The sequence below is a fragment of the Vulpes vulpes genome, chromosome 4 (assembly GCF_048418805.1).
Source record: "Vulpes vulpes isolate BD-2025 chromosome 4, VulVul3, whole genome shotgun sequence".
NCBI classification, from domain to species: domain Eukaryota; kingdom Metazoa; phylum Chordata; class Mammalia; order Carnivora; family Canidae; genus Vulpes; species Vulpes vulpes.
The window spans coordinates 59,898,571-59,925,375 of record NC_132783.1 but is presented as its reverse complement, the minus strand read 5'-3'; the positions used below and the strand labels follow the sequence as shown (position 1 = coordinate 59,925,375).

At 41.9% G+C, this 26,805-nt stretch overlaps 1 protein-coding gene across 1 annotated transcript; it reads left to right on the top strand.

Moving 5' to 3' along the window:
• Positions 1–507: 507 nt before the first annotated feature.
• LOC140598597 (transient receptor potential cation channel subfamily V member 3-like) lies at positions 508–14,195 on the top strand. The gene is made up of 3 exons (XM_072755876.1): positions 508–623; positions 2,375–2,649; positions 13,331–14,195. Exons 2-3 carry the CDS (start codon positions 2,395–2,397, stop codon positions 13,451–13,453), a joined length of 378 nt encoding a protein of 125 aa, XP_072611977.1. The 5' UTR covers positions 508–623; positions 2,375–2,394; the 3' UTR covers positions 13,454–14,195.
• Positions 14,196–26,805: the final 12,610 nt, after the last annotated feature.

The window sequence follows — 26,805 nt, the reverse complement described above, 5'->3', positions numbered from 1 at the left end:
GCTCCCTGGGCTGATCCCGGGCTGCTCCCTGGGCTGATCCCTGGGCTGCTCCCGGGCTGTTCCCTGGGCTGCTCCCGGGCTGCTCCCTGGGCTGCTCCCTGGGCTGCTCCCGGGCTGCTCCCGGGCTGCTCCCTGGGCTGCTGCTCTGCCTCTCTGTGTCTCATGAATAGATAAAGAAAACGTTTAAAAAATGCATTGATCAAAGAAGACACCGCTTCTCTAGGGAGAAATCAACCCACAGTGATTGGTACCGTGAAAACTAACTTAAAAACGACTTGCTAAAGAAGGGCCAGTTCCCAGGCAAGGCCGGCGTCGGAGGGGCGGTGGGAGACCGGCGCGGGGCCGGGGCGGGGCGGGGCGGGGCGGGGCGGGGCCGGGGCCGGGCCGGGGCCGGGCCGGGGCGGGGCCGGGGCCCAAGCCGCGCGAGGGCGCGACGCCGGCTTCCGGGCGGCTGCCCTGGCCTTTCCCTCGGAGCCGCAAGGTGGCGCCAAAGCTCCGGGCGCTCCTCCGGCGGCGGCTCCCGCGGCGAGGTGCAGCGCCTCGGTCCCGGGCTCCGCTGCAGTCACGACTCAGATCCGAGCGGCCGCGCCCGCGCCCAGCTGCGGCTCTCGTCGCCGTCGCAGGTCGGTGCGTTCTCCTGGCTCGTCCCCGTTAGACGGCAGCTGCCTGGCGCCTCCTGAGGACCCGGCCCGGCCGGCGGCGCCTCCCGCCAGGTGTGCGCGGTCGGGCGCTCGCCTGGAGCGGACGGGACGGCCACCACCCGAAGGGTCACCCCTGGGGCTTACGCAGGACCACAGGGGTCGTAGCGCGGCCGACACGCGTGGAAGCCACGCGACTGACTGTGACCCGCAGGTGGCACGTTTTGCATGTCAGGTCCCGGAGATCGGGCTATAGGCTTTGACCAGATTCCTGTGCTCCTTATCTATGGTCCTACCTTTTGCAAACGGACACGATTCCTCTTTACTGCACTCCATTATCTTCCTATTATATTGGTCCAGATTTTAGGATTTCAACTCACATTGCTGTTGACTTGTTTTTTAAAGATTGTATTGATTTATCCATGAGAGACACAGAGAGAGGCAGAGGCACAGGCAGCGGGAGCAGCGGGCTCCCCGCGGGGTCCCCATGTGGGACTCGCAGTTGCGCACGTGCACGTATTTACATCTATGTAGACATTTATACTTATGTATCTAGCATTAGCTTCGGCCACTATAACAAAAATACCATAGCCTGGGTGGTCTACAGAAGTGACACTTATTCTTCACAGTTCTGAAGGCTCAGAGTCCAAGGTCAAGAAGCCGGAACATTTGGCGTGTGGACAGCAGCCTCCCATTCACGGACGGCTGCGGCCGGGCGCTGGGCTCACCCTTGCGAGAGGAAGCTCGCTCTCTGGGACACATTCTGGAGGGTGGAGACCTGTGACTTCCTCTGACCTTGATGCCTTCACAAAGGTCCCCCCTCCTGATCCATCACATAGATGATAGATGATAGATGATGGATGGATGGAGACATAGATCTCAATTAGATGGCTAGATAGACCCACGTCTGTCTGTCTGCACCTGTGTGTCTCTCTATATGCAGCAAGGAAATAGGGATACTGGTTGGGCAAGTCTGAAAAACAGAGGACACCATGTCAGGAAGGGCAGCCTGGACTCTCTGGCAGGAGCTGATGCTCCAGGCCACAGGTGGAATTTCTTCTTCCCCAGGAAAACCTTCTACTTTACCGGCCACCCAGATCGTGGAGGCATATACTTATTCACTTAAAGTCAACTGACTGTGGAAGTTAGTCACATTACAGCAACTTAGTTTAGCACTTGGTAGACAAGGACTATATAGCCTGGTTAAGTTGACATGTAACACCCCCTGACCCCTCTGCACTTTCTGATGGGGTTTGCATGTTTTTGGACTTCAGATAAATGGAATCATGGAATGTACTGTCTTTTGTGCTTGAATTTGTCCTGAAATGTGTTATTACCTAACAAAGTGCAAACTACTTCAGAGAAAGAATTTAACTGCAGCGGGGCACCTGGGTGGCTCAGTGGTTGAGCTCAGGTCGTGATCCTGGGATGGAGTCCCACATCGGGCTCCCTGCAGGGAGCCTGCTTCTTCCTCCGTCTATGTCTCTGCCTATCTCTCTGTGTCTCTCATGAACAAATCAATAAAACCTGTGTAATTTCTAGAGCAACAGAAAGGTTCTATATCTTCATTTGGGCAGTGGTTACAAATACTGAAAAAACTTTCAGAATTTAGTTTTGCCATCTGTATGGGGAAAAATAAAGAATATATTTTCATATATATATGAAAGTATGCATGAGCTTATTGGGTAATTAACCAGGCACAGTGCCAGAGGACAAACCGTTTTGTGTCCTCCCAGCCCTAGCCTCGCTGATCGAGATGTATCCCAGTGACAACAAGGACTGCAGCTCCTATGGCAGCTTCACTGATACAGTGCTGGAACTCTTTAAGCTCACCATAGGCCTGGGCGACTTGAACATACAGCAGAACTCCCAAGTACTCCATCCTGGTTCTGTTCCTGCTCATCACCTACATCATCCTTACCTTTGTCCTCCTCCTCAACCTGCTCAATGCCCTATGGGAGAAACAGTGGAGAATGTCTCCAAGGACAGTGAGCGCATCTGGCGTCTACAGGTGAGTCTGGCAGAGACCTCTCATGGGGGTCTTCACAGGGACTCAGGTCGGCACATAGTATTGACAACTGTTTGCACCAGTGGATCTGGGGCAGGGCCTGGGAATCTGCACAATCTCCCTGTGGTTGGCCAGGTTTGGGGAACTCTGTCTAGGTTCCTTAATTATAAGGTATGACTGGACAGCAGCACAGGTGAGACAAACTCAGGCTAATGGGCATGCTCTGCTCAGAGTCTATGGTGTGATATGTGAATGTTGAAATATGACTTGCATTTAGATTTTTTTTGTATATTATTTTTATTGGAGTTCGATTTGCCAACATATAGTATAACACCCAGGGCTCATCCCATGAAGGGCTCCACTAAGTGCCCATCACCCAGTCACCCCATTTCTCCACCCACCTGACCTTACACTACCCCTTGTTCATTTCGCAGAGATATGAGTCACCCTCTCTGGTATTTCCCTCTCATTTTCTCTCCTTCCCCCTTTATTCCTTTTCACTACTTTTTATATTCCCCCAATGAATGAGACCATATAATGTTTGTCCTTCTCCGATTGACTTATTTCACTCAGCATAATACCCTCCAGTTCTATCCACGTTGAAGCAAATGGCGGGTATTTGTCGCTTCCAATGGCTGAGTAATATTTCGTTGTATATATAGACCACATCTTCCTTATCCATTCATCTCATCCAGGCTCCTTCCACAGTTTGGCTATCATGGACATTGCTGCTATAAACATTGGGGTACTGGTGTCTTGGCTTTTCACTGCATCTGTATCTTTGGGGTAAATCCCCAGTAGTGTAATTGCTGGGTCGTAGGGCAGGTCTATTTTTAACTCTTTGGGGAACCTCCACACAGTTTTCCAGAGTGGCTGCACCAGTTCACATTCCCACCAACAGTGTGCACCACTGTTCCACCACATCCTCTCCAACATTTGTTGTGTCCTGTCTTGTTAATTTTCCCCAGTCTCACTGGTGTGAGGTGGTATCTCATTGTGGTTTTGATTTGTATTTCCCTGATGGCAAGTGATGCGGAGCATTTTCTCATGTGCTTCTTGGCCATGTCTATGTCTTCTTTGGTGAAATTTCTGTTCATGTCTTTTGCCCATTTCATGAGTTTGTTTCTTGGGTGTTGAGTTTAATATGTTCTTTTTGGATCTTGGATATGTCATTTGCAAATATCTACTCCCATTCTGTAGGTTGTATTTTAGTTTTGTTGACTGTTTCTTTTGCTGTAAAGAAGCTTTTTCTCTTAAGTCCCAATAATTCATTTTTGCTTTTGTTTCCTTTGCTTTCATAGATGTATCTTGCAATGAAGTTGCTGTGGCCAAGTTCAAAAAGGGTGTTGCCTGTGTCCTCTAGCATTTTGATGAATTATTGTCCCACATTTAGATCTTTCATCTATTTTGGGTTTACCTTTGTGTATCGTGTAAAAGAATGGTCTAGTTTCATTGTCCTGCACGTGGCTGTCCAATTTTCCCAGCACCATTTATTGAAGAGACTGTCCTTTTTCCAGTGGATAGTCTTTCCTGCTTTGTCGAATATTAGTTGACCATAGAGTTGAGGGCCCATTTCTGTTCTGTTCCATTGATCTATGTGTCTATTTTTGTGCTAGTACCACACTGTCTTGATGATCACAGCTTTGCAGGACAACTTGAAATCTGGCATTGTGATGGCCCCAGCTCTGGTTTTCTTTTTCAATATTCTCCTGGCTATTCGAGGTCTTTTCTGATTCCACACAAATCTTAAGATTATTTGTTCCAACTCTCTGAAGAAAGTCCATGGTATTTTGATAGGGATTGCATTGAACGTGTAAATTGCCCTGGGTAACATTGACATTTTCACAATATTAATTCTGCCAATCCATGAGCATGGAATATTTTTCCATCTCTTTGTGTCTTCCTCAATTTCTTTCAGAAATGTTCTGTAGTTTTAGGGTATAGGTCCTTTACCTCTTTGGTTAGGTTTATTCCTAGGTATCTTATGCTTTGGGGTGCAATTGTAAATGGGATTGACTCCTTGATTTCTCTTTCTTCAGCCTCATTGTTAATGTATAGAAATGCCACTGATTTCTAGGCACTGATTTTGTATCCTGCCACATTGTCGAATTGCTGTATGAGTTCTAGCAATCTGGAGTGGAGTCTTTTGGGTTTTCTATGTACAGTATCATGTCATCTGCGAAGAGGAGAGTTTGACTTCTTCTTTGCCAATTTGAATGCATTTTATTTCTTTTTGTTGTCTGATTGCTGAGGCTAGGACTTCTAGTACTATGTTGAATAGCAGTGGTGAGAGTGAACATCCCTGTCATGTTCCTGATCTTAGGGGAAAGGCTCCCAGTGTTTCCCCACTGAGAATGATATTCACTGTGGACTTTTCATAGATTGCTTTTAAGATGTTGAGGAATGTTCCCTCTATCCCTACACTCTGAAGAGTTTTGATCAGGAATGGATGCTGTATTTTGTCAAATGCTTTCTCTGCAACCATTGAGAGGATCATATGATTCTTATTTTTTCTCTTGTTGATATGATCTATCACGTTGATTGTTTTACGAGTGTTGAACCACCCTTGCATCCTGGGATAAATCCCACTTGGTCATGGTGAATAATCTTCTTAATGTACTATTGGATCCCATTGGCTAGTATCTTGTTGAGAATTTTTGCATAAATATTCTTGATTGTTAGGTCTTCTTGTTGGATAGATCCTTTAAGTATGATATAGTGTCCCTCTTCCTCTCTTTGGGATAAAATTTAATTTATCTCATATGAGGATTGCTACCCCAGTTTTCTTTTGAAGACCATTTGAATGGTAAATAGTTCTCCAACCTTTTGTTTTCAGGCTGTAGGTGTCCTTAGGTCTAAAATTAGTCTCTTGTAGACAGCAGATAGATGGGTCTTGCTTTTTTATCCAGTTTGAAACCCTGCATCTGGGATCCCTGGGTGGCGCAGCGGTTTGGCGCCTGCCTTTGGCCCAGGGCGCGATCCTGGACACCCGGGATCGAATCCCATGTCGGGCTCTCGGTGCATGGAGCCTGCTTCTCCCTCTGCCTGTGTCTCTGCCTCTCTCTCTCTCTCTGTATGACTATCATAAATAAAAAAAAAATGAAACCCTGCATCTTTTGATGCGATCATTTAACCCATTCATGTTCAGAGTAACTATTGAAAGATATGAACTTAGTGTCATCATAAAACCTATTCAGCCCCTGTTTTTGTGGATTATTTCTTTGGGCTTCCTCTTTCTTTTACAGGGTCCTCCTCAATATTTCTTGCAGAGCTGGTTTGATGGTCATATATTTTTTCAGTTTCTGCCTATCTTGGAAGCTCTTTATCTCTCCTTCTATTCTGAATGAGAGTCTTGCTGGATATGGTATTCTTGGCTGCATGTTCTTCTCATTTAGTACCCTGAATATATCCTGCCAGCCCTTTCTGGCCTGCAAGGTCAGTGTGGAGAGGTCTGCTGTTAACCTGATATTTCTCCCCATATAAGTTTAGAATCTCTTTAAGGATTTAGAATCTCGCTTTAAGGATTTTCTCTTTATCTTTGGAATTTCCAAGTTTCACTATTAAATGTCAAGGTGTTGAATGGTTTTTATTGATTTTGGGGGGAACCTCTCTATCTCCTGGTCTGAATGCCTGTTTCTATCCCCAAATTAAGGAAGTTCTCGTCTATGATTTGTTCAAATATGCTTTATGGCCCTCTGGCCGTCTGGCCCCCTTGGTGCTTTCTGGAACCCCAATTATATGTAGATTCATCCTTCTGAGGCTATCATTTATTTCCCTTAACCTTTCCTCATGGTCTCTTAATTGGTTTTCTCTTTTTTCTTCAGCTTCCCTCCTTGCCATCAACTTGTCTTCTATGTTGCTCACTCTTTCTTCCACCTCATTAACCCTTGTCGTTAGGACCTCCAGTTTGGATTGCATCTCATTTAATTGATTTTTAATTTCGACCTGATTAGATCTAAATTTTGCAGTCATGAAGTCTCTTGATTCCTTTATGCTTTTTTCTAGAGCCACCAGTAGCTTTATAATTGTGCTTCTGAATTGGCTTTCTGACATCTAATTGTAATCCATATTCTGTAACGCAATGGCAGAGAGCACTGTTTCTGATTCTTTTGTGGTGAGTTTTTCCTTCTAGTCATTTTGTTCAGTGAAGAGTGGCTATTTGAGCAGGCTGAGTCAAGAATATCAACCACCATCTAAGTCTATTTCACCCTAGATGATTCTGACAAGGTCAGAGACCAGAAAATGAAAACAAAGATCAGAGCAAAATAAAACAAAAAGACCACTAAGGTGAAAAATTTTAAAACAATGTAGTAAAAAATAAATGGCCAAAAAGGTCAAAGAAGAAGAAAAAGAAAGAAGAGAAAAAGGAAAAGGAAGGAGAAAAAAGAAAAAAAAGTGAGAGAAAAAAGTGAGGGGGATAAAGTAATGAGGAAAAAGAGAAAAAAATGAGGGAAGATAGTGGTAGTGAAGAAGTTGTAGTGGAGGGAGAATGTAGTCTACCTGTGGTCCTCGAGGGTGATCCTCTTGATTCTGAGTGTATTAAGTTCTGTATGTTAGAAGATGCTCAATCCCAAATTTATAAAAACCAGCAATACTTGTAGAAAGCCCCGCCATTGACCACCAAAACATAATTGAGATAAAAGAGGGGGGCAGAATGGGAATGAAGAGAGAAAATACTCTCACAGCATAAACCAGCACAGTGTTCCACTTGGTTCTGGGTGCATGCTGGTCATGTTTTAGAAGGTATTAACTTCTGCCATTTTTGAAAAAAAAAATGAGACAGATAAAACAAAAATCACAAAACAAAAAAATAATAACTTGTATATCTCCCAAAATTATACCAAGTATGTTGAAGGGACTCTAGAAATGGAAATTATATCGAAGACCTGTAATTGTAGAAATATGAAAGCCTAAAAGGAAGAAACTTAAAAATGAATAGGTGGTAAAATATTGTAGTTAAGGTGGTAATAAAGAGAAAAAATATTGGAAATTTTTAGTCTGATATAAAAACGAGTTGTAATGGGAAAAGGAAAAAAAAATTTAAAGGGGGGACCCTCTAGTTCTATATACTATAAATCCCTCGACTTCCCCTGGAGTATTCCACTACTGCTTGATCAAGAGCTTGCTCTTCTCCTGTCCTTCCAGCTGGTCTTCCGGTGGAGGGGCCTGCTGTGCTGATTCTCAGGTGCGTGTGCCTGGGGGAGATGCCCGCCCCGCTGCTGGGTGCCAGGCTCAGTGGGAGCTGTTCATCCCTTAAGGCCTTTGTTTCCTGGCGGCCCCGCCTCCCCTAGGCACACGATGAAACAAGGAGGGAAAACAACAGTGGCAGCAGCCAGTCCTCCAGCTCTGGAGTCAGCTCCCCGCGAGCAACTAACTGCCAGTCTGCACTGGCCTAGATGTTCCCAGGGCAGCGGGCGCACTGATCTGCACAGCTTGAGGGCGCCCAGTGGCAGGAGAGTCCTCGCTGTCCTGTGCCTTCCCTGCTTCCGCCTGTCCCAGAGGGAACATAGGATCATGGGCTTTGTCTGCTCCGCGCCCTGGAATCCGGGGCCCTGTGCTTCTGGAATCACACTCCCAGGGGCGTGGCTCCCGCCGGCAGCAGGGCGCAGCCCCGTCGGTCAGGAGCTGCCCCCATAACCAACTGGCTTCCCCCGAATGCCCTGGGCTGCGCGCTCCAGGCCTTTACTGAGATCAGTCCACAGTTTGCGGTGAGCTCTCCCCGGGGCGCCCCTCCTCTATAGTGACTCCGGGAGATTGGAGGCTCCTCTGCCTCTCCTGCAATTCTCCCTGACTTCCCTGCTAAGCGCTTTGCTGTCTGGGAAGAATCCGGTGCGGATTTTTAAAGTTCCCACTTCTCCGGGGCTGGGCTTTTCTGTCCCGGAGGCTTTTGCGGCCTGGCTTTAGCCTGGCTCCTTGCACTGCTCCTACCCCACTTGATTCTTTTTATTTTTTCCACCTTCCAAACTTGCTAAAAGTGAAAACCCTTCTCTCTGTAGCTTTCTGGCTATTCTCTTTAAATCTCAGGTCGAATTCATAGGTGTTCAGGATGATTTGAAAGTTATCTAGGTAAGTTGGTGGGGCCAGGTGAGTTGAGGACCCCTACTCTTTTTTTTTTTTTTTAAGATTTTATTTACTTATTCATGAGAGACACACAGAGAGAGAGAGAGAGAGAGAGAGAGAGGCAGAGACACAGGCAGAGGGAGAAGCAGGCTCCGCGCAGGGAGCCTGACGTGGGACTCGATCCAGGGTCTCCAGGATCACGCCCTAGGCTGCAGGCGGCACTAAACCGCTGCGCCACCGGGGCTGCCCCGAGGACCCCTACTCTTCCACCATCCTGCCCTGCCTCAAAATCCTGAGGTTTAAACAGACCTTCACAAAGCAAAATATACATATAGTTAATAGAAACACAGTCTCAACATGATTAGTTATCAGGGAAACACAAATTAAAACCACAGTGAAGTAGACCTAGCTTACAACACTCTAAGGGCTAAAACTTTAAAAAGACTAAAGACACCAAATGCCAGAGAGGACGTGGACCAGTCAGAACTTTCTCACCTTGCTAGTTGCTAGTTGGACTGTAAAACAGTACAATTACCATAGCGGTTTCTTATAAAAGTACAGTGTGTATCTGTTCTATAACCCAACCATCATGTTCCTTAGTATCGACCAAGATAAATAAAATACATGCCCCAAAAGACACTCCTACCAAGAGTTCCTAACTATTTTGTACATAACAGCTCCAAATTGGAAACAACTCAAATACTCATCAGAGAAGAATGGGAAAGTATATAAAAGGAGTATTTTTGCACAAGAGAAATACTACTCCACAGCAAAAGGAAGAAACTACTGATAAATGCAATAAAATTGAAAAAATCTTTAAAAACATCATGGTATGCAGGAAAAATTAGACTGAAAAGTACACAAATTATAACCCCTCTCCCACCACTGAATTGTCTGTGTGTTCTTGTCAGGAAACAATCAGTGTATAAATGTGGATCTGCCTCTGGGCTTTGGTCTCTATGTCTATTTTCCAGACAACAATACCACACTTTCATGATTACTATATATTTCCAGTAGTCATGGGATCGAGGAATGTGATCCACCAACCTGTTGTTTTTAAAAGTATTTTTTTTCTAGGCCTTCCATAAATTTCATTTTTAACTACTCTTAAGCTTTCATCACCATTTACCTAAAATGGAAATAGTAATCACTATTTTGAAATAAATAAGTGAATTTAAAGCCACTTAGCATAGAAGTCAGTACCGATTAAATGTTAATTTCCATCCCTTTTTTTGTTCCCTCTCCAAAAAGCTGTTTTATATATATATCTGTTTTATATATAGAGAGATATTTATATATTTTATATATATATTTATATATAATTTTATATTTTATATATATTTATATATAAAATATGTATGTATTTATATGTTTTATATATTTTTTTATATATTTATATACATATAAAACAGCTTTTCCTTCTGTGAGTTTCAAGAAATTATAGTTAAATCCATGAAATAGAGAGAGGAGAACTAAAATAAGCAGAGGAGGATATTTTGCTGTAAATTTTTACTGTTTTCCCCCTAATTATTTAGATGGTCTTAATTATTACAAGATTCCAGGGGCTGGTGATCCATACTTGGATGATATCATTACAAGATTCAAATCACCAGTTTCTGATTTGACAGACTTTGTGCCAAATTTAAAGGGGCTGCTCACATCCCTTTGCCTTCTTGAAAGTGTGAGCTAACTCTGAATGCCGCTCAAGCATCAAACCCACCTAGAGGCTGCTCTACAGGTGTGTTTGGGGCTCATTCAGACCTCTCCATTAGTGTGCATCGACACACAACCCAGAGAATCTGCATGCAGCCAGAGGGTGAGCCCCAAGCCTGGGACTTCCCGACAGTATTAACCCAAGTCCTGGAATACAGAAGAAACTGGTAGAACCCAGCTATGCAGACCAACACGTACCCCAAAAGAAAGGCAGGTTTTGATTAAGGCGTTAACCCTGATGTGGTACCCCATCTACCCTTACTTCAGCTTTGAAAACAACCATGCACTGTACCAGCTCTGCCTCACATGCATGAACATTCTGAAGTCGGCTATTGGACAGAGGGCCACCTCCTGCCCTGACACTGTTCCCCCAGCTCGGGGTGCTGGCTGCTATCACTGTCTGTCTGCTGAGGCCACAGAGGCTGTCACCACCACCTTTTCTTCTGTGCTTCAGGCCTCCTGGAATGTGCTCCTGTGATTCCTGCCCCCCCATCATGGACCATCAGCTTATTTCCTGTAAAACTGGATTTCATTAGTGTTTCTTCCCTAAACAACTGTGACCATAGAGACCCTGGATTTCCAAGGGATGTGCAGACCTCATGCTTTGTTTACATTATCTTAGAAACAAAGTGGTACTGGCTTTTTGTTTAAAATCATACAGGAAGGGAATGCCTGGGGGGGTCAGCAGTTGAGTGTCTGCCTTCGGCTCAGGGCATGATCCCAGTGTCCGGGATCGAGTCCTACATCAGGCTCCTCTGCTTCTCCCTCTGCCTGTGTCTCTGCCTTTCTCTTTGTCTCTCATGAGTGAATAAATTTAAAAATCTTTAAAATAAAATAAATAAAATAAAATAATAAAATAAAATCATACAGAAGGCACCTGGGTAGCTCAGCCAGTTTAGTATCCAACTCTTTTATTTATTTATTTATTTATTATTTTTTTTATTTTTTATTTTTTTTAGTATCCAACTCTTGATTTCGGTTCAGGTCATGATCTCAAGGTCATGAGATCAAGATCCTCATCGGGCTCCACACCGAGCATGGAGTCTGTTTAAGATTCTCTCCCTCTGCTTCTCCCTCAACACCTGTCTCTCAAAAGTAAATAAAAAATTAATAAATAAAACTATTTGTATACTCATTGCTTTCACTTTAAGGTAACCATACTCCTCCTAGACACACTTGTAGCATTTTGACTGTAGCTCTCCGTGATGCTCTGCCTCTGGGGCTGTCCCGAAGACGGGACTAGTTTTCATTCACTTGTGTATTCTCCACACACTCACCCTGGAGGGAACACACATAAAATAAATCCGCAATGAACCTCAACCCTCAGATAATGAATGCCCTTGCCGTCTTACTTTATGTTTAGCAATGTCAGAAAAACCAAGGAGGAATGATTTTCAGCCTATGGACATTCCAATGTCAGTACATGTGTTGAATTATGTTTTCCTCCCCCAGTTCATGTGTCAATAACTGCTGGGACCTCAGATTATGAGGTCCTCATAATTCCTCAGATTATGACCTTATTTGGAAATAGGACTGCTATGGATATAATGAGTTAGGTTAAGATGTGATAAGACTGGAACAGGACAGGCCCCTGATCCAGAAGTGACCAATGTCCTTATAAAAAAGGGAATCTGGACACAAATAGGCACACAGGGAAAATGCCATGTGAGGATGAAGGCAGAGATCAAGAAGCTAGGAGAGAGGCATGGGTCAGGCTCCCTCAGAGACTTCAGAAGGAACCAACCCCACTGACAAATTGACCTTGCACTTCTAGCCTCCAGAACTGTGATACAATACATTGCTGCTTTCAGGACACCCAGCTGCAACTCTGTTATAGCAGCCCTGCAACACTACCATGGTATTCTGTCCACACAGGCCTTTGCACCTCCACATTAATGGCTTAGACCTTTAGTACTATGGCCCTCCAATCTGTAAGAAAGACTCACTTGTTCCTTTGTCTGTGCTTCCCACACGGTGTCCTTTCAAAGTTATTGAGCTTGGTAACTCCTCCTTATCCTTTAAACCAAGTCTTTCAACTAAGATTCACTGTAGCTATGTATAATAGTGATCCCAAAATAAGAGTGATTTATACAAAAATATATCTTTTTCTAATATGTAAGTCTGAATGTAGGTAATCCATGAGATCCCCATAGTTCAGGTTCCTTCTACCCCACACTCTCTCATCCCTAGTGTATGTATCCTCATTACTCAGGATGACAGTCAGGGCTCCAGCCATCATATCTGCATTCCAGAGAGCAGAATGTAGAAAAGAATCAAGAAGAAAAGGGCACACTGCATAAAGCATCTCTCTTTTAAGGAAGGATTCTACCAACTGTTATGTGATGCTGCTGCTTATATCTCATTGACTAGAATTAGTCACTTGGCCAGATCTAGTCAGTCACACCCATGACATACAATGGGAGCTGGAAAATATCATTTCTTCTTTATTCTCAGCCACCATGCTCCTAGCTAAATTTAGACATTTCATTACTGTGGAGGAAGAAAACAATGAATAGTGGGGGAGGCTAGTGGTCTTAGCCACATCTAGTTAAGAAGATTTATCTAGGGGCACCTGGGTGACTGTCAAGGCTCTGACTCTTGATTTCAGCCCAGGTCATTATCTCAGGGTCATGGGATAGAGCCCTGAATCAGGCTCCACACTCAGCAAGGAGTCTGCTTGAGATTCTCTCTCTCCCTCTCCCTCTGCCCCTCCTCCCACTTACGCACGTGCTAAATAAATAAATAAATAAATAAATTTCAAAATATTTATTTAGCAAAACCATTTTTACATGTCATCTGACATGAGTAATGCTTTATCATCCACCCTCACATCTATATCACTCACATTAATGCTGGATGACAAGATGGTAATTTGTTGCCCGTTCACATGACAGATATTTCTGACCAACAGGCAGTTTTCTTCCTCGATGCAATGCAGAGACAAGACTTTCTCCAAGTTGCCAGAATTCACCCAGCAGAAGAGCTGCAGCCCAGAGGAGACACATGTCATTCTTGTCACATTCCTCAAGCTTGACCTCTGTCATCTGGCCACATCGGATGCCTGCAACTCGGGAAGGAGAGACAGTTAATGTTCCTGAACAGTGAGCTGTGTCTCTCTTAGAGGCAAGGTGAGCATCTGTGAGCATCACCTAACCAAGGAAAGCAGTAGCCTCATCTCTGGGAAACCTGGAAATATGCTGGAACGAGGGGCAGGTGTGGGGTTCTTGGGTGGTTGATAGAGAATGTCAGTGGTACTCTAGAAATGAGCACATGCATTTTGAAAATAAAGTTACTTAATCTTGCTTTGACGGGAAAGAGAAAAAAGATTGACATTTTGCGAGCATTTCATTGAGTATGAAAAATTCACTAAACAGTAAAGCAGTCAGATTTGTTTTTCCTCTAAGAAATTTGTCCATTTTGTTTTTATTTCAGAATTTATTGACATAAGATTACAGAAAAGAACAACACAACAGAGGTAAGGGATTTGAGTCCAGAGATAGGAGCATCTCTTCCCCCAGGCCATGTTGTGGGGAGCTGAGACTAGCTAGTCAACAGGTATGCTGGTGTCAGATTCTCCTAGTGAGGTGCTGGCTGCTGTTACCTCGTGATTCCTGTGGGGACTGGAGAGACTGGGGGTTTTCCTGTGTCACCTTGCCATTCTCAGCAGGCAGCTTCGCAGGGGGAGGGGTCTTGTGCCCAGCTCCTGCCCTTCCCCCAGCAGTGGACTGCTCAGGCTTGGTTCCCTGAGAGACGGGGATAACTGGTAGAGTTGTCTAGTAGAGAAACCAACCATATGCAGAAACACTGCATCTGATGAAATCTGCAAACACCCACCAACAGTCTCCATGATCCATCTGACTTGCACAGTAGCCAAACTGGCAAGTAAGATGAACATGGTAAGAAGTCCAGCGCTGCATCTTTCCAGGGCCTAGGGATGTCACTAATCTTTCCTGTCCCCTCCATGGATGAGGACTGGCCTGTGGCCTACTCTGAAGGAGGGTGTTCCCAAGTACCTCATGGCTTGCTTGGCCCTTTATTCCCTAATAACTCCCATGTTCAGGAGACCAAGGTGGGAATTCCACCAGTTGCTAATATACCTAGTCCCATTATATATTTCCAGATGGGAAAACAGCATACGATGAGTACATGTGGGGTCAAGACTCCTATCTTAGATCTCCTAAGCCCCTATTTCAACTGATGGGCCACACAGTGTGTCTGATCTTTGGGAATCAACATATGTTCAAAACTAATACACATAAGTCCTGAAAAAAAATGCAGTATTTCCCTTTCTCCAGAGTATGGTCACACTGGTAAGTGTCTGCAGCTTTGGGGACATTTGAGGATGGCTGGTGTAGGTTCACAACCCTCTCGGGAACTTTCCTGATATAATCTGAAACCAGCCTCCAAACACAGAGGGGAGGGAGAGATGGAAGAAAAAAGCAGGCTACTCCATGTCGGTAGGTGGCAATTTCAATTGCCAGGTGGCAAAACGAACTGACAGATGAAGCTCGTCTTGGGCAGCATCACAACGAATGGATCTCCACTACCAAATCCACTCCAAATCTTAAGTTTATAAAAAGGCCCTAACTGGGTTCAGCACATCACCATCCAAACACATCACAAGCCAATATCCTTGGAGCAGACCCAGGAGTGGAAAGGCAAGCAGAACCCACATTCCAAGGACAGGGGTGGGGGGTACAAGCCCCCAAGGGGCTGGGTCCAGCTCACATGTCAATCGGTCATCACATCTTTTTAATCATGTTCCCCAACAGGTGGGGAGAAGATGCATGGCACACATCTGAGCTGAGTGCAGGGTCATTACCCAGAGAGCTCCAGTCTCTCCCTACAGCTGGGGGCTCAGAGTCTAATACTGGCTCAGTGTGCTCAGAGTTAGGTAACAGACCGTGACTTCTCACTAGGGCAACCATGGTGTCTAGATCTTTGTTCTTGGTAGACTACCCATCAATCTCAATTCTAGGCACACCTTATGAATCATCCATCACTACATACCCCTGAAGGTCCTATTCCATACTTCCCATCCTTGTCCCTATGGTTTCTGTGTGAAAGCATGTTTCCTACTCACATATCTGGGTTTGAAACTAAGACTTTGTCTCTGGAAACAAAACCAAGAAATGAGAGGCTGTGGTAGAATGTGGTATGAATGGCCAATGCATCGGAAAATAGCTCCATCGCCTCCCGTATCTGGAGTTTGGTGCATGGAAAGAGCCCCGGCCTGTGCACATGATTTATATTCTTCTCAATTCTTAACCTCAGAGATTCTGTTTCACTCAGGGTAGCCATTCACCAAGCTAAAAGGCTCTAGCTCCTCACCTCTTACAGCTAAGAATGACCATGTGAAGTCCAGGCCAAATTAATGTGAGCAAAAGAATTCTGTGGGACTTTGGAGAGGCTCACACAGCTGTGCACCCCTTGATCCTTCCCTTTTCCTCTTTGCCCTCTGAAATGCACTGCCATGAGAACCCCCAACAAAGGTGTTTTGTTCCTTGGTTTTCCTCCTGAGGTGGCAATGCCTGTGCTGGCCACCAGGGAGCAAGCGGTTGCTTCCCCCTCCCCCCCGCCCCCATTCCCTCCCCTCCCCACCTCTCTCTTTCTCTGGGGGAACTGGAGCCATCTCAGACAGACACCCAGAGGTCATTCCAGCCCAACAGGCACCTTAAATTATGGGCATCCAGCTGCACAATCCACACTGGTCCGGGGTGCGATGGGGGCTCCAAGATCCTCTCACGTATTCATTTCAGCAACTGATTTAGCCCTGATTGAAATGCTGCAAAGGACAGACGTGGCCCTGCCCTCCAGGAGCTCCCATTCTGGGGGGAAACATGGACATCACCAGTAAAACAAATACATGCAAAAGGAAAAAGCCAAACGCTGTATTTGAACAAAGCACAGTGCTGTGACAGAGGGTTGGGTGCCTCAGGTGAGGAGGTTGGAACAGGTTACCCTGAGGTGACCTTTATGCTGTGACTGCCAATGGTAAGATGAAGCTGGCCCTGAACAAGCCTTAGAACAGTGTGTTGGGGCAAGACTCATCTGTACAGCAATTCAAAGGCAGAAGTGAGTGTGGCCAGAGAAGCCATAAGAAAGCACCAACGTGGCTGGCTCCTCACTGGGAGAAGAGGAAAGAGGGCGGGAAGAGGAGCCTGGGGTCTGGCTGACTGAATTGATAATCTATTTCTGGGTAGAAAAGATACCCCAAATACAGTGGTTTGCAACAATAGACATGGATTATCTCATGGTTTCTGTGGGCCAGGAACCCAGGTGGTCCTAGGAGCCTTTTTCCTAAGGAATCTCAAGAGGTGGGGGCTATGGTCTAAACTGAGGCTCCCATAGGTCAGGACTAGAGCTGCATGCACTCCGCGGTGCAGCAGGACTCAGTGTGGACTGAGGGCTTGAGCACTTCTCTTTTGGTCGCTTTCAGTCATGGATTGTAGGAACCTCTCCTAGCACAGCCAATAAAATTTCTGTTTCTACCTCAGAATGAGGGACATGAGACAGAAGAGAGAGAAAGAGGGAAAAGAGAGAATGCAAGAAAGAGCGAGTGAAACATTAGTCACTCAAAGTCATTTCCAGCTCTTGAAAGTGACAGTGCATTGCTTTGCCATCTTCTATGGAGCAGAGGTCACTAAGTCCAGTCCACACTCACAGAAGCGAACTACACAGGTATGTGTTCATGAGGAGGTGGGATTGCAAAGAGCCACTCAGGAGAGAAGCAGAAGGCCCCAAAATGTTCCCAGTAAGAAGGTGGAGCCAGGTGTGAACCCAGCTGTGCCCTCAAAGTTGGGCCCTGGTTGCACTTGGGTTTTCTCAGGGGACTATGGAAAAGGCTGTTAGTAGAATGAGGCGGGGGAGAGGGGGCACTGAGCAGCCCGGATGGACATTTAGCAGCCCTGTCCATGCAGCATTTGGGGCAGAGGGAGCTAGGGCCACTGCTGCATTCACACTCAGTTTCTGAATCTAATTCCTCATTGGACAATTGGGAAACTGAGGCCTATGGAGAGGCAAAATCAAGGAGAAATAAAGACTTTCCCAAACAGAAGCTGAGGGAGTTCACTGTCATTACACCTGCCTTACAAGAAATGATGAGAGGTGTTCTTTAAACGAAAATAAAAAGATGCAAATTAACATCATAAAACATATGGATATGTGTAAAATCTACTGTTAAAAGTAAATAAAGGGGATCCCTGGGGGGCTCAGCGGTTTGGTGCCTGCCTTTGGCCCAGGGCGCGATCCTGGAGTCCTGGGATCGAGTCCCGCATTGGGCTACCGGCATGGAGCCTGCTTCTCCCTCTGCCTGTGTCTCTGCCTCTCTCTCTCTCTGTGTCTATCATAAATAAATAAATAAATAAATAAATAAATAAATAAATAAATCTTAAAAAAGAAGATATATTTCTCAATATTGTAATTGTACATAATTCACTTATAAGTCTAGTTTATAAGTTTAAAAAATGTATTATAAATAAATGTAACTGCAATAATTTGCTATTGGATGGATGCACAATATAAAAATATGTAAACTATAAAACCAACAACCTAAAATGTGAGGAAGGTGGTGAGTAAAACTGAAAAGCTTAGTAATGCTATCAAATTAAACTGTTACCAGCATAAAATAGAGTATTACATACATAAGATCTTAAGAAAGTATTATATGGCAATCTCAACAAGGATAAAGGTTGAAGCATTACACTTCCTGATTTCAAAGTATATTACACAGCTGTAAGAATCAAAATACTGTGCTACTGGCATAAAAACAGACACATGGAGACCAGTGGAACAGAAGAGAACCCAGAAATAAAGTTCATATGGACAGTCAACTAACATTTGATGATGGAGCCAAGAATATTCAATGGGGAAAAGGTAGTTTCTGCATTTAGTGGTGCTGGGAAAACTGGATAATGTGCAAAAGAATGAAACTAACTCTCCATCTTAAACCGCTCAAAAATAAACTCAAAATGGATTAAAGACTTAAATGTAAGTCTGAAACTATAAAACTCTGAGAAGACTGACGACATAGGAAAAAGCTTTTTGCCATGGGTCTTGGAAATGATTCCTTTCATATGACACCTACATCACAGGCAACAAAATAAAAAATGTAAACAAGCAGGACTACAACAAACTAAGAAGCTTCTGCACAGTAAAAGAAATGATCAACAAAATCTAAAAGAAATCTACAGAACTGCAGAATTTATTTGCAAACCACATATCTAAGGGATTAATATTTAAAATATGTAAAGAACACAACTCAACAGCAAAGAAAAAATCAATTTAAAAATTGGCAAATAAAAAAATAAAAAAAATAAAAATTGGCAAATAACCCAAATGAACATTCTTACAAAGAAGATATTGAAATGGCTAAGTTATATAAGAAGCGGCTCAACCTCATATTAGGGAAATGCAAATCAAAATCAGAGTCTGTTAGAATTCAAAAAGATAAGAGCTAACAGATGCTGGTGAGGATGTGGAGAAAGACCCATGTGCATTGTTGGTGGGAATTACAAAATGGTATAGCCACTAAGGAAAATGAAGGGAGATTCCTTCAAAAATTAAAACTAGTACTACCAGGACACCTGGGTGGCTCAGTGGTTAAGCGTCTGCCTTCAGCTCAGGGCATGATCCCAGGATTCAGGATCGAGTCCCACATCAGGCTGCCCACAAGGCATCTGTTTCACCCTCTGCCTATGTCTCTGCCTCTCTCTCTGTGTCTCTCATGAATAAATACATAAAATCTTTAAAAAATACTGAAACTACCATATGATTCAGCTTTTAAAATCCAAACTAAAATTGAGATTTTAACTCAATTAAAAATTTAGTATGTACCCAGGGGCACCTGAGTGGCTCAGTTGGTTCAGTGTCCAACTCTTTTTTTTTTTTTTTTAGATTTTATTTATTTATTCATGAAAGACACACAGAGAGAGGCAGAGTCACAGGCAGTGGGAGAAGCAGGCTCCGCGCAGCGGGGCCCATGTGGGACTTGATCTTGGGACTCCAGGATCACACCCCGGGCCAAAGGCAGGCACTAAACTGCTGAGCCACCCAGGGCTCCCCGAGTGTCCAACTCTTGATTTCAGCTCAGGTCATTATCTCAGGATTGTGAGATCTAATCCTGTGTGGGGCTCTGCAGTGAGCAGAGTCTGCTCAAGATTCTCTCTCTCTCTCTGCCCCCCCCACTTGTGCGCTCTTTCTCTCTCTCAAATAAAAAAAAATTAAAAAATAAATATTTTTAAAAATTAGTATATATCTAGGAGAAATTAAATCATTGTTCTGAAGAGATGTTTGCAGCCTTATGTTCACTGCAGCATTATTTAGACAACAAATGGAAACTTCATGTCAATCAAAAGATGACTGGTTAAAGAAATTGGGGGATATGTAATATATATACATATATGTAAACATGGAATACTATGCAGTCATGAAAAAGGGAAATCATGTCATTTGTGACAACCTGGATAGCCCTGAGGGCACTGAAATAAGTTATATAAAGACAAATATTTTATGATCTTACTTGTATATAGAATATAAAATAAGCTAACTCATAGAAAAAGAGATCAGATTTGTGGTTACCAGAGGCAGGGGTTTGGAGTGGGGGATCAGGTGAAGGTGGACAAAAGCTGCAAATATCCAGCTCTAAGAGAAATAAGTTCTGAGGATGTAATTTTAAAAATCGTAACTTAATGGGACACCTGGGTGGCTCAGCAGTTGAGCATCTGCCTTCAGCTCAGGGCATGATCCCAGGATTCAGGATCGAGTCCCACATCAGGTTCTCTGCAAGGAGCCTGCTTCTCCTTCTGCCTGTGTCTCTGCCTCTCTCTCTCTCTCTTGTGTGTGTCTCTCATGAATAAATAAATCTTTAAAAAAATAAAAAAATAGTAACTTAACAATAATGTATTATATATTTGAAAGTTGCTAAAAGAATAGATGTTTATTTGATCACAAGGAAAATAATTGCAACAACGTGTGTTAAGAAAGGTTAACGAATCTTATGTGGTAACCATTTTTCAATATACACATAAATCATTATGTAGTACATCTAAAACTTATACAATTACATGTCAATTATATCATAATAAAAGTGGAAAAACACCTGTAACCTAAAATGATACCACTCTTAGAGCAGCCTCCATGTTGCATTCATATAATCATCTTTATTACATGTTCTTTTAAATAATTCTCTAGATGCAGTAACATCCATTCACTTAACAACACAGTTCTCTTCACAGAAGGCAGGTAATACTATTCTAATCATATTTATTACATGATCTTTAAAAATCTCTCTAAACGCATTACAGAAATGCTATCACATGAATTCCTGGAATAACATTCTAGTCAAAGGAGCTTGCACAGATCACTCATATAGCAAATGTTAACATGTGTGGTTTTTTTTATTCTCAAGAACACGTGTGTTTTTAACCACTTCTCTACCTGCATTACATTATGACAACACATCCATTACATTAGATAACACTGTTTTCCTAGCCAGTAGGCAGCACACTTAAAAACTTTATTACATGTGTTTTTAAACTTCTCAAAATGCATTATAGAAGAGCAATCATACCCATTCTCTGAAATAACACCCCTCTCAAAATAGCTTCCACATAATACTCATCTAACCATTTTTACTGTTTTTAAACTTTTATAATGTTTTACAGAATGTCTATAGCATACTTCCCCTGTAATAACACTCTTATCAAGGTAGCTTGCAAGTTTTTTGTTTTGTGTGCCAGTCTTAGCCTGTTGATGACCAGTGTAGCTGGACAGGCCTGCATGGTTCTTAATATGATTGCAAGATGCCTCAGCAATAACCATCAGAAAACTTAAAAAAAATCAAAAACAGGCTTATTATTTACAAGTCCTGAAAATGATACACACATCTGAGGCCACACTTCAAAGTTGCAGGTGGGGGAAGAGGGTTAGTTTAGCTTTTATTGGAGTTGAGGGTAGGGGTCTAGGGTTTCACGGGCTCACTTTGTTGGTAAATTTTAAACAGAGTGGAAATCTAAAGCATGGGAAAAGAAAAAACAAGTGGCTCAAATGGTCAGTTACCAAACCAACCAAGATAAACGGAGCCTCAGGGGTGGGGTGCAAGCCAGCTCTTACTTGCATGTCATGTGGCTGGCATGCAGGTGGCAAAAAAGAGTCACCTTTGAACAGGATGCCTTGGATGCTTTGTTGAAGTGCACCCTTAGCAATCAAAGCTTAAGTCAGGTGCTTACGTTACAAAAAAGAGAAAACCCAACTGTCAGAGCTTATGCAACAAGCATTCTTATATCCATCTTTATTAAGTACAATTTTATTTATTCATTAATTTAATTTATTTATTTAAGATTTTATTTATTTATTCATGAGAGACACACACAGGCAGAGGGAGAAGCAGGCTCCATGCAGGGAGCCCAATTTGGGACTCAATGCCGGAACTCCAGGACCATGCCCTGGGTCGAAGGCAGGCACTAAACAACTGAGCCACCCGAGGATCCCTTAAGTACAATTTTAAACACTTCTCTATGTTAATACAAAATAGATATCACATCCATGCCCTAAAATAACTCTTCTCAAAGTAGAATGCAAGTAGCACTCTTAGAGCCACAGTAGTTACATTTGGTTTTTATTTCTCTTTTAAATGCCTTACAGGTTGGATATTACATCTACGCACTCAAATAACAATCCTCTCAGTGATTTATGTATCACTCTAATAATGATCTTTATGTCTATTTAAACACTTCCCTATATAATGTACAGAATGTTTAAAATGTCAATTTCTTAATATCATACTCAAAGTCACATTACTCTTATAACCATTTTTATTATGTATTTCAAACACTTCTTTAAATGCATTCTGAAAGGTTATCATGTCCATCCCTTGAAATAATATTCTTCTCAAAGTAACAGACACCTAGCACTATAACCATCTCCATTACTTTAAAAAAATTACCTTAATGTGTCATTGATATAGCTATCACACCTGTTCCCTTAAATAACACTCTTGTCAGAGTAGGTTACCTGTGCCCTCATAAAACTATCACAATAACATAAGTTTTAGACATTTCTCTAATGCATTACAGAATGTCTATCACATCCTTTCCACTAAATGACACTCCCTGTGATAGAATACAGATTCCACTTTCATAAACACCTTTACTTTATGTGTTTTTTCCCCCAACTTTATTGAGATTTAATTGATACACTGTATGGTATAAATTTAAGGTGTGTGTACTGCATAACCTGGCATACAGGTATATATACATACACATATATGATGAATTATCATAGTAAGTTAACATCCATCATCTCATATAGATACAAAAGAAAATAATTTTCCTTGTGATAAGAACTCTTAGGATCTACTCTCTTAATAATTTTCATGTATACCATACGGCAGAGCTAATTAGTTATCATATTGAACATTCCATACCCAGTACTTAATTTATAACGTACAGTTTATACATTTTGATCACTTTCATCCAATTCTCACATCCTCTACCCACCACCTCAGGTGACCACAAATCTGAATTATTTTTCTACAAGTAGTTTTTCATTTGTTTTTGCTTGGTTTTTAGATTACACATATAAGTGAGATCATACATTTATTCTTCTCTGTCTCACTTCACAGCATAATGCCTTCAAAGTCTACCTAAATTGTCACAAGTGGAAGGATTTCCTTCTTTTTATGGCTGAATATTCTACTATGTATGTGCGTACCACATCTTCTCTTTCCATTCATCTGTCGATAAACACTGGGGTTGTTTCCATGTGTTAGCAATTGTAGGTATGCCGCACCTGACATGGAGTGAGATATCCCATTGACATTTTGTTTCCTACAGATGTGTTCTCAGAGGTAGAATGACCTGATCATATGGCAGTTGTATCTGTAATCTTTTGAGGAACCTTCATCCTATTTTCTACAGTGTCTGCACCAAGTTACAGTCCCACCAGCAATGCAAAAGTTTCCCTTTCCCCCACCCCCTCAGTAGTATTTTTCTCTTCTAATCACTATAACAAGCCAAAGATGTCTTACTGTGATTTCCATTTGCACTTCTCTAGTGATTGGTGATATTACCTGTTAGCCATTTGGATATCTTCTTTGGAAAAGTGCTCACTCAGATCCTTTGTCTATTTTTTTTTTAAAGATTTTACTTATTTATTTATTCATTAGAGAGAGAGACAGAGAACAGTCAGAGGGAGAAGCAGGCTCCCCGGGGGAGCCTGATGCGAGACTCAATCCCTGGACCCCGGGATCACACCCTGAGCTACCAAGGGCAGATATTCAACCACTGAGCCACCCAGGTGTCCCCCTTTGCCCATTTTTTAATTTAAATTTTTTTCTGTTGAATCGCATGAGCTCTTTATACCTTTCAGATGTTAACCCTTCATCAAATATATGGTTTACAAATATTTTTTCCCATTCTATAGATTGTCTTTCCATTTTGTTGATCATTTCTTTTGTTGTGCAGAGCTTTTTAGTTCAAGACAGTCCCACTTGTTTATTTTTGTAACTTGTGCTTTTTAGGTTGTCATATCAAAAATAATCATCACCAAGACTAGTATTAAAGAACTTTTTATCTATATGTTTTCTTCTAGGAATTGTATGGTATCTGGTCTTGCATTTAAGTCTTTAATCCATTTTGAGTTCATCTTCATGAGCAGTGTAATATAGGGGTTCATTCTTTTATCCTCAAATGTCCAATTTTCCCAGCACTATTTGAAGAGACTGTCTTTTCTCCATGGACTATTTGTGGCTCCCCTGTCAAATATTAGTTGACTGTATAGGCCTGGGTTTACATCTGAGCTCCTAATTTATTTTTATGTCTGTGTTATGCTACTACTATACTATTTTGATCATCTTAGCTTTATAACATGGCTTGAAATCAGGAAGTGTGAACCTCCCACAGTATTGATTTTGTTATTCAGGGTGTTTAGCTGCTCCATACAAAATTTTAGGATAATTTTTTTTTCTGTTTAAATTTCCTTTGGGATCTTGATAGGAATTGCACTGAATTTATAGATGGCTTCGATTACTATGGAAGCCAAAAATATTCATGCTTGTATCAATTCATGCTTGTATGAATGGAATGAATGCCTTTCATTTGTGGGTTTTGTTTTTTTTTTTCAATTTCTTTCATCGGTGTCTTAACAGTTTTCAGTAAAAAAAACCTTTCATCTCTTTGGTTAAATTTATTCCTAGGTATTTTACTGTTTTTGATGCTGTGTATAGCAGAGTTTTATTTTTGAAAATTTGTTTTTAGTGTATCAAAATGCTAATTTTGTATCCTGCAACTTTCCTGAAATCTTTATTTAACTTTAACAATATTTTGGTGGAGTCTACAGGATTTTCTCTATATAAAATTATCATCTGCAAATATAGACAATTTTACTTCCTCCAGTCCTATTCTGATACCTTTTCTTCCTTTTCCTTGCCTAAATGCTCTTCCGGTACTATGTTAAATATGAGTGATGTCAGGGCACACCTCTGTCTTCTTTCTGACCTTAGAGGAAAAGCTTTCAGACTTCCACCAATGAGTATGATATTAGTTATGGGCTTGTCATATACAGCCTTTACTATGTTGAGATATGTTCCTTTTATAATTGTTAGATTTTATCAGAACAGATGTGAAATTTTGTCAAATCCTTTTTCTTCATTTTTGAGATGATCATATGATTTTTTAAATTTTGTTATTTTAATGTGTTGTTTCACCTTTATTGATATGCATATGCTGAATCATCCTTGCACCCTAGGGATAAATCTTACTTGAACATGGTAAAAGATCCTTTCAGTGTGCTGCTGAATTTGGTTTGTTGATATTTAATGGAGGATTTTTGTATCTGTATTCATCAGAAATATTGGCCTATCATTTTCTTTTGTTGTAGTGCCCTTTTCTGGCTTTGGTGTGGCCTCATAGAATGAATCAGGAAGCATTCCTTCTTTTGTTTTTTGGAATAGTTTGAGAAGGATACGTATTGGTTTGTTTTGGTATGTTGTCTTTCCATTTTCATTTGTCTCAAGATACTATTTTACCCATTTAATTTATTCTTTCATACACTAGTTTTTGAGAGAGTGTTGTTCAATTTCCGTGTATTTGTGATTTTTAAAATTATTTTTAAATTCATACTGTTGTAGTCAGAGGAGATATTTGGTATGATTCCAATCTTCTTGTTGCTAAGACTTGTTTTGTGGGCTAACTTATGGCCTACCCTAGAAAATGTTACATGCGGGCTTGAGAATGTGTAATTCTGCTGTTGTTGGATAGAATCCTCTATATATGTTCATTAGGTCCATTTCATATATTGTAATATTCAAACCTGCTACTTAATGATTGATTCTCCCTCTGGATGATTTATCCTTTTTGAGAAAAGGGTAATAAAGTTCCCTAATATTATTGTATTGCTGTTTATTTTTCCTTTTAGCTTTGTTAATTTTACTTTATGTATTTGTTTGGTACATAAATATATACAAATATCTTCTTGATGAGTTGATGCCTTTAACATTATATATTTTCTCTTTTTACTGTTTTTAAACTTGATTTTGTCTAACTACCTCTGCTATTTTTGGTTACCATTTGCATATAGAGACCTTCACTCTCTATTTGTATATGTCTTAATGCTAGAGTCTCTAGTAGGCAACATATTGTGGAATTGTTTTATCCGTTCAATCATTCTATGTCTTTGAAGAAGCCATCTTTACATTAAAGTAAGTATTAAAAGGTAGGGGCTTACAATTGCCATTTTGTTCACTGTTTTCTGACTCTCTTGTAGATCCTTTGTTTCTTGCTTCTTATCCATTTGTGTGTTGATGTCTTTTGGTCAGTATGCTTTATCATGTTCTTTTGTGTAAATGCTAGGTTTTTCCCTTGTGGTATCTTAAAATTACAACAGTCTATTTTAAACTGATAACAAATTCAACAGCATTCCTAAGCTTTATACTTTTACTTCTCCTCTCTTGGACATTCCCATTATTGATGTTACAGTGTATATATTTTTTTATATTGTATATACAATAAAAGGTTATTGTATTCATGGTTACTTTTACTAAGTTTTTTTTTTTTTTTTAACTTTTAAACTAGCATTGTTAGGGAATTTGTACCACCACAGAACAAGCCTAAGACCACACACACAAACAGCATTGCAGGGCTTGGAGCTGGTTCCCCTTCCACTCAGCCAGGGGAGCTAATATAAAACTACTGAGTGCAGGGCCCACCCTACCAGATGAAAAGGCCTAACGTGAGCACGGGGAAGCTGCCTAACCCCATGGCACTTGAATGGAGATCACAGCCAGCAGCACTACACATCTGCAGAGTGAGGACACTAGCTCCATTTGACCAGAAAACTTGGGGCACTCAAGTTCTGCCTGGCCAGCTCCCCAAGCAAGAGTTTTGCCAG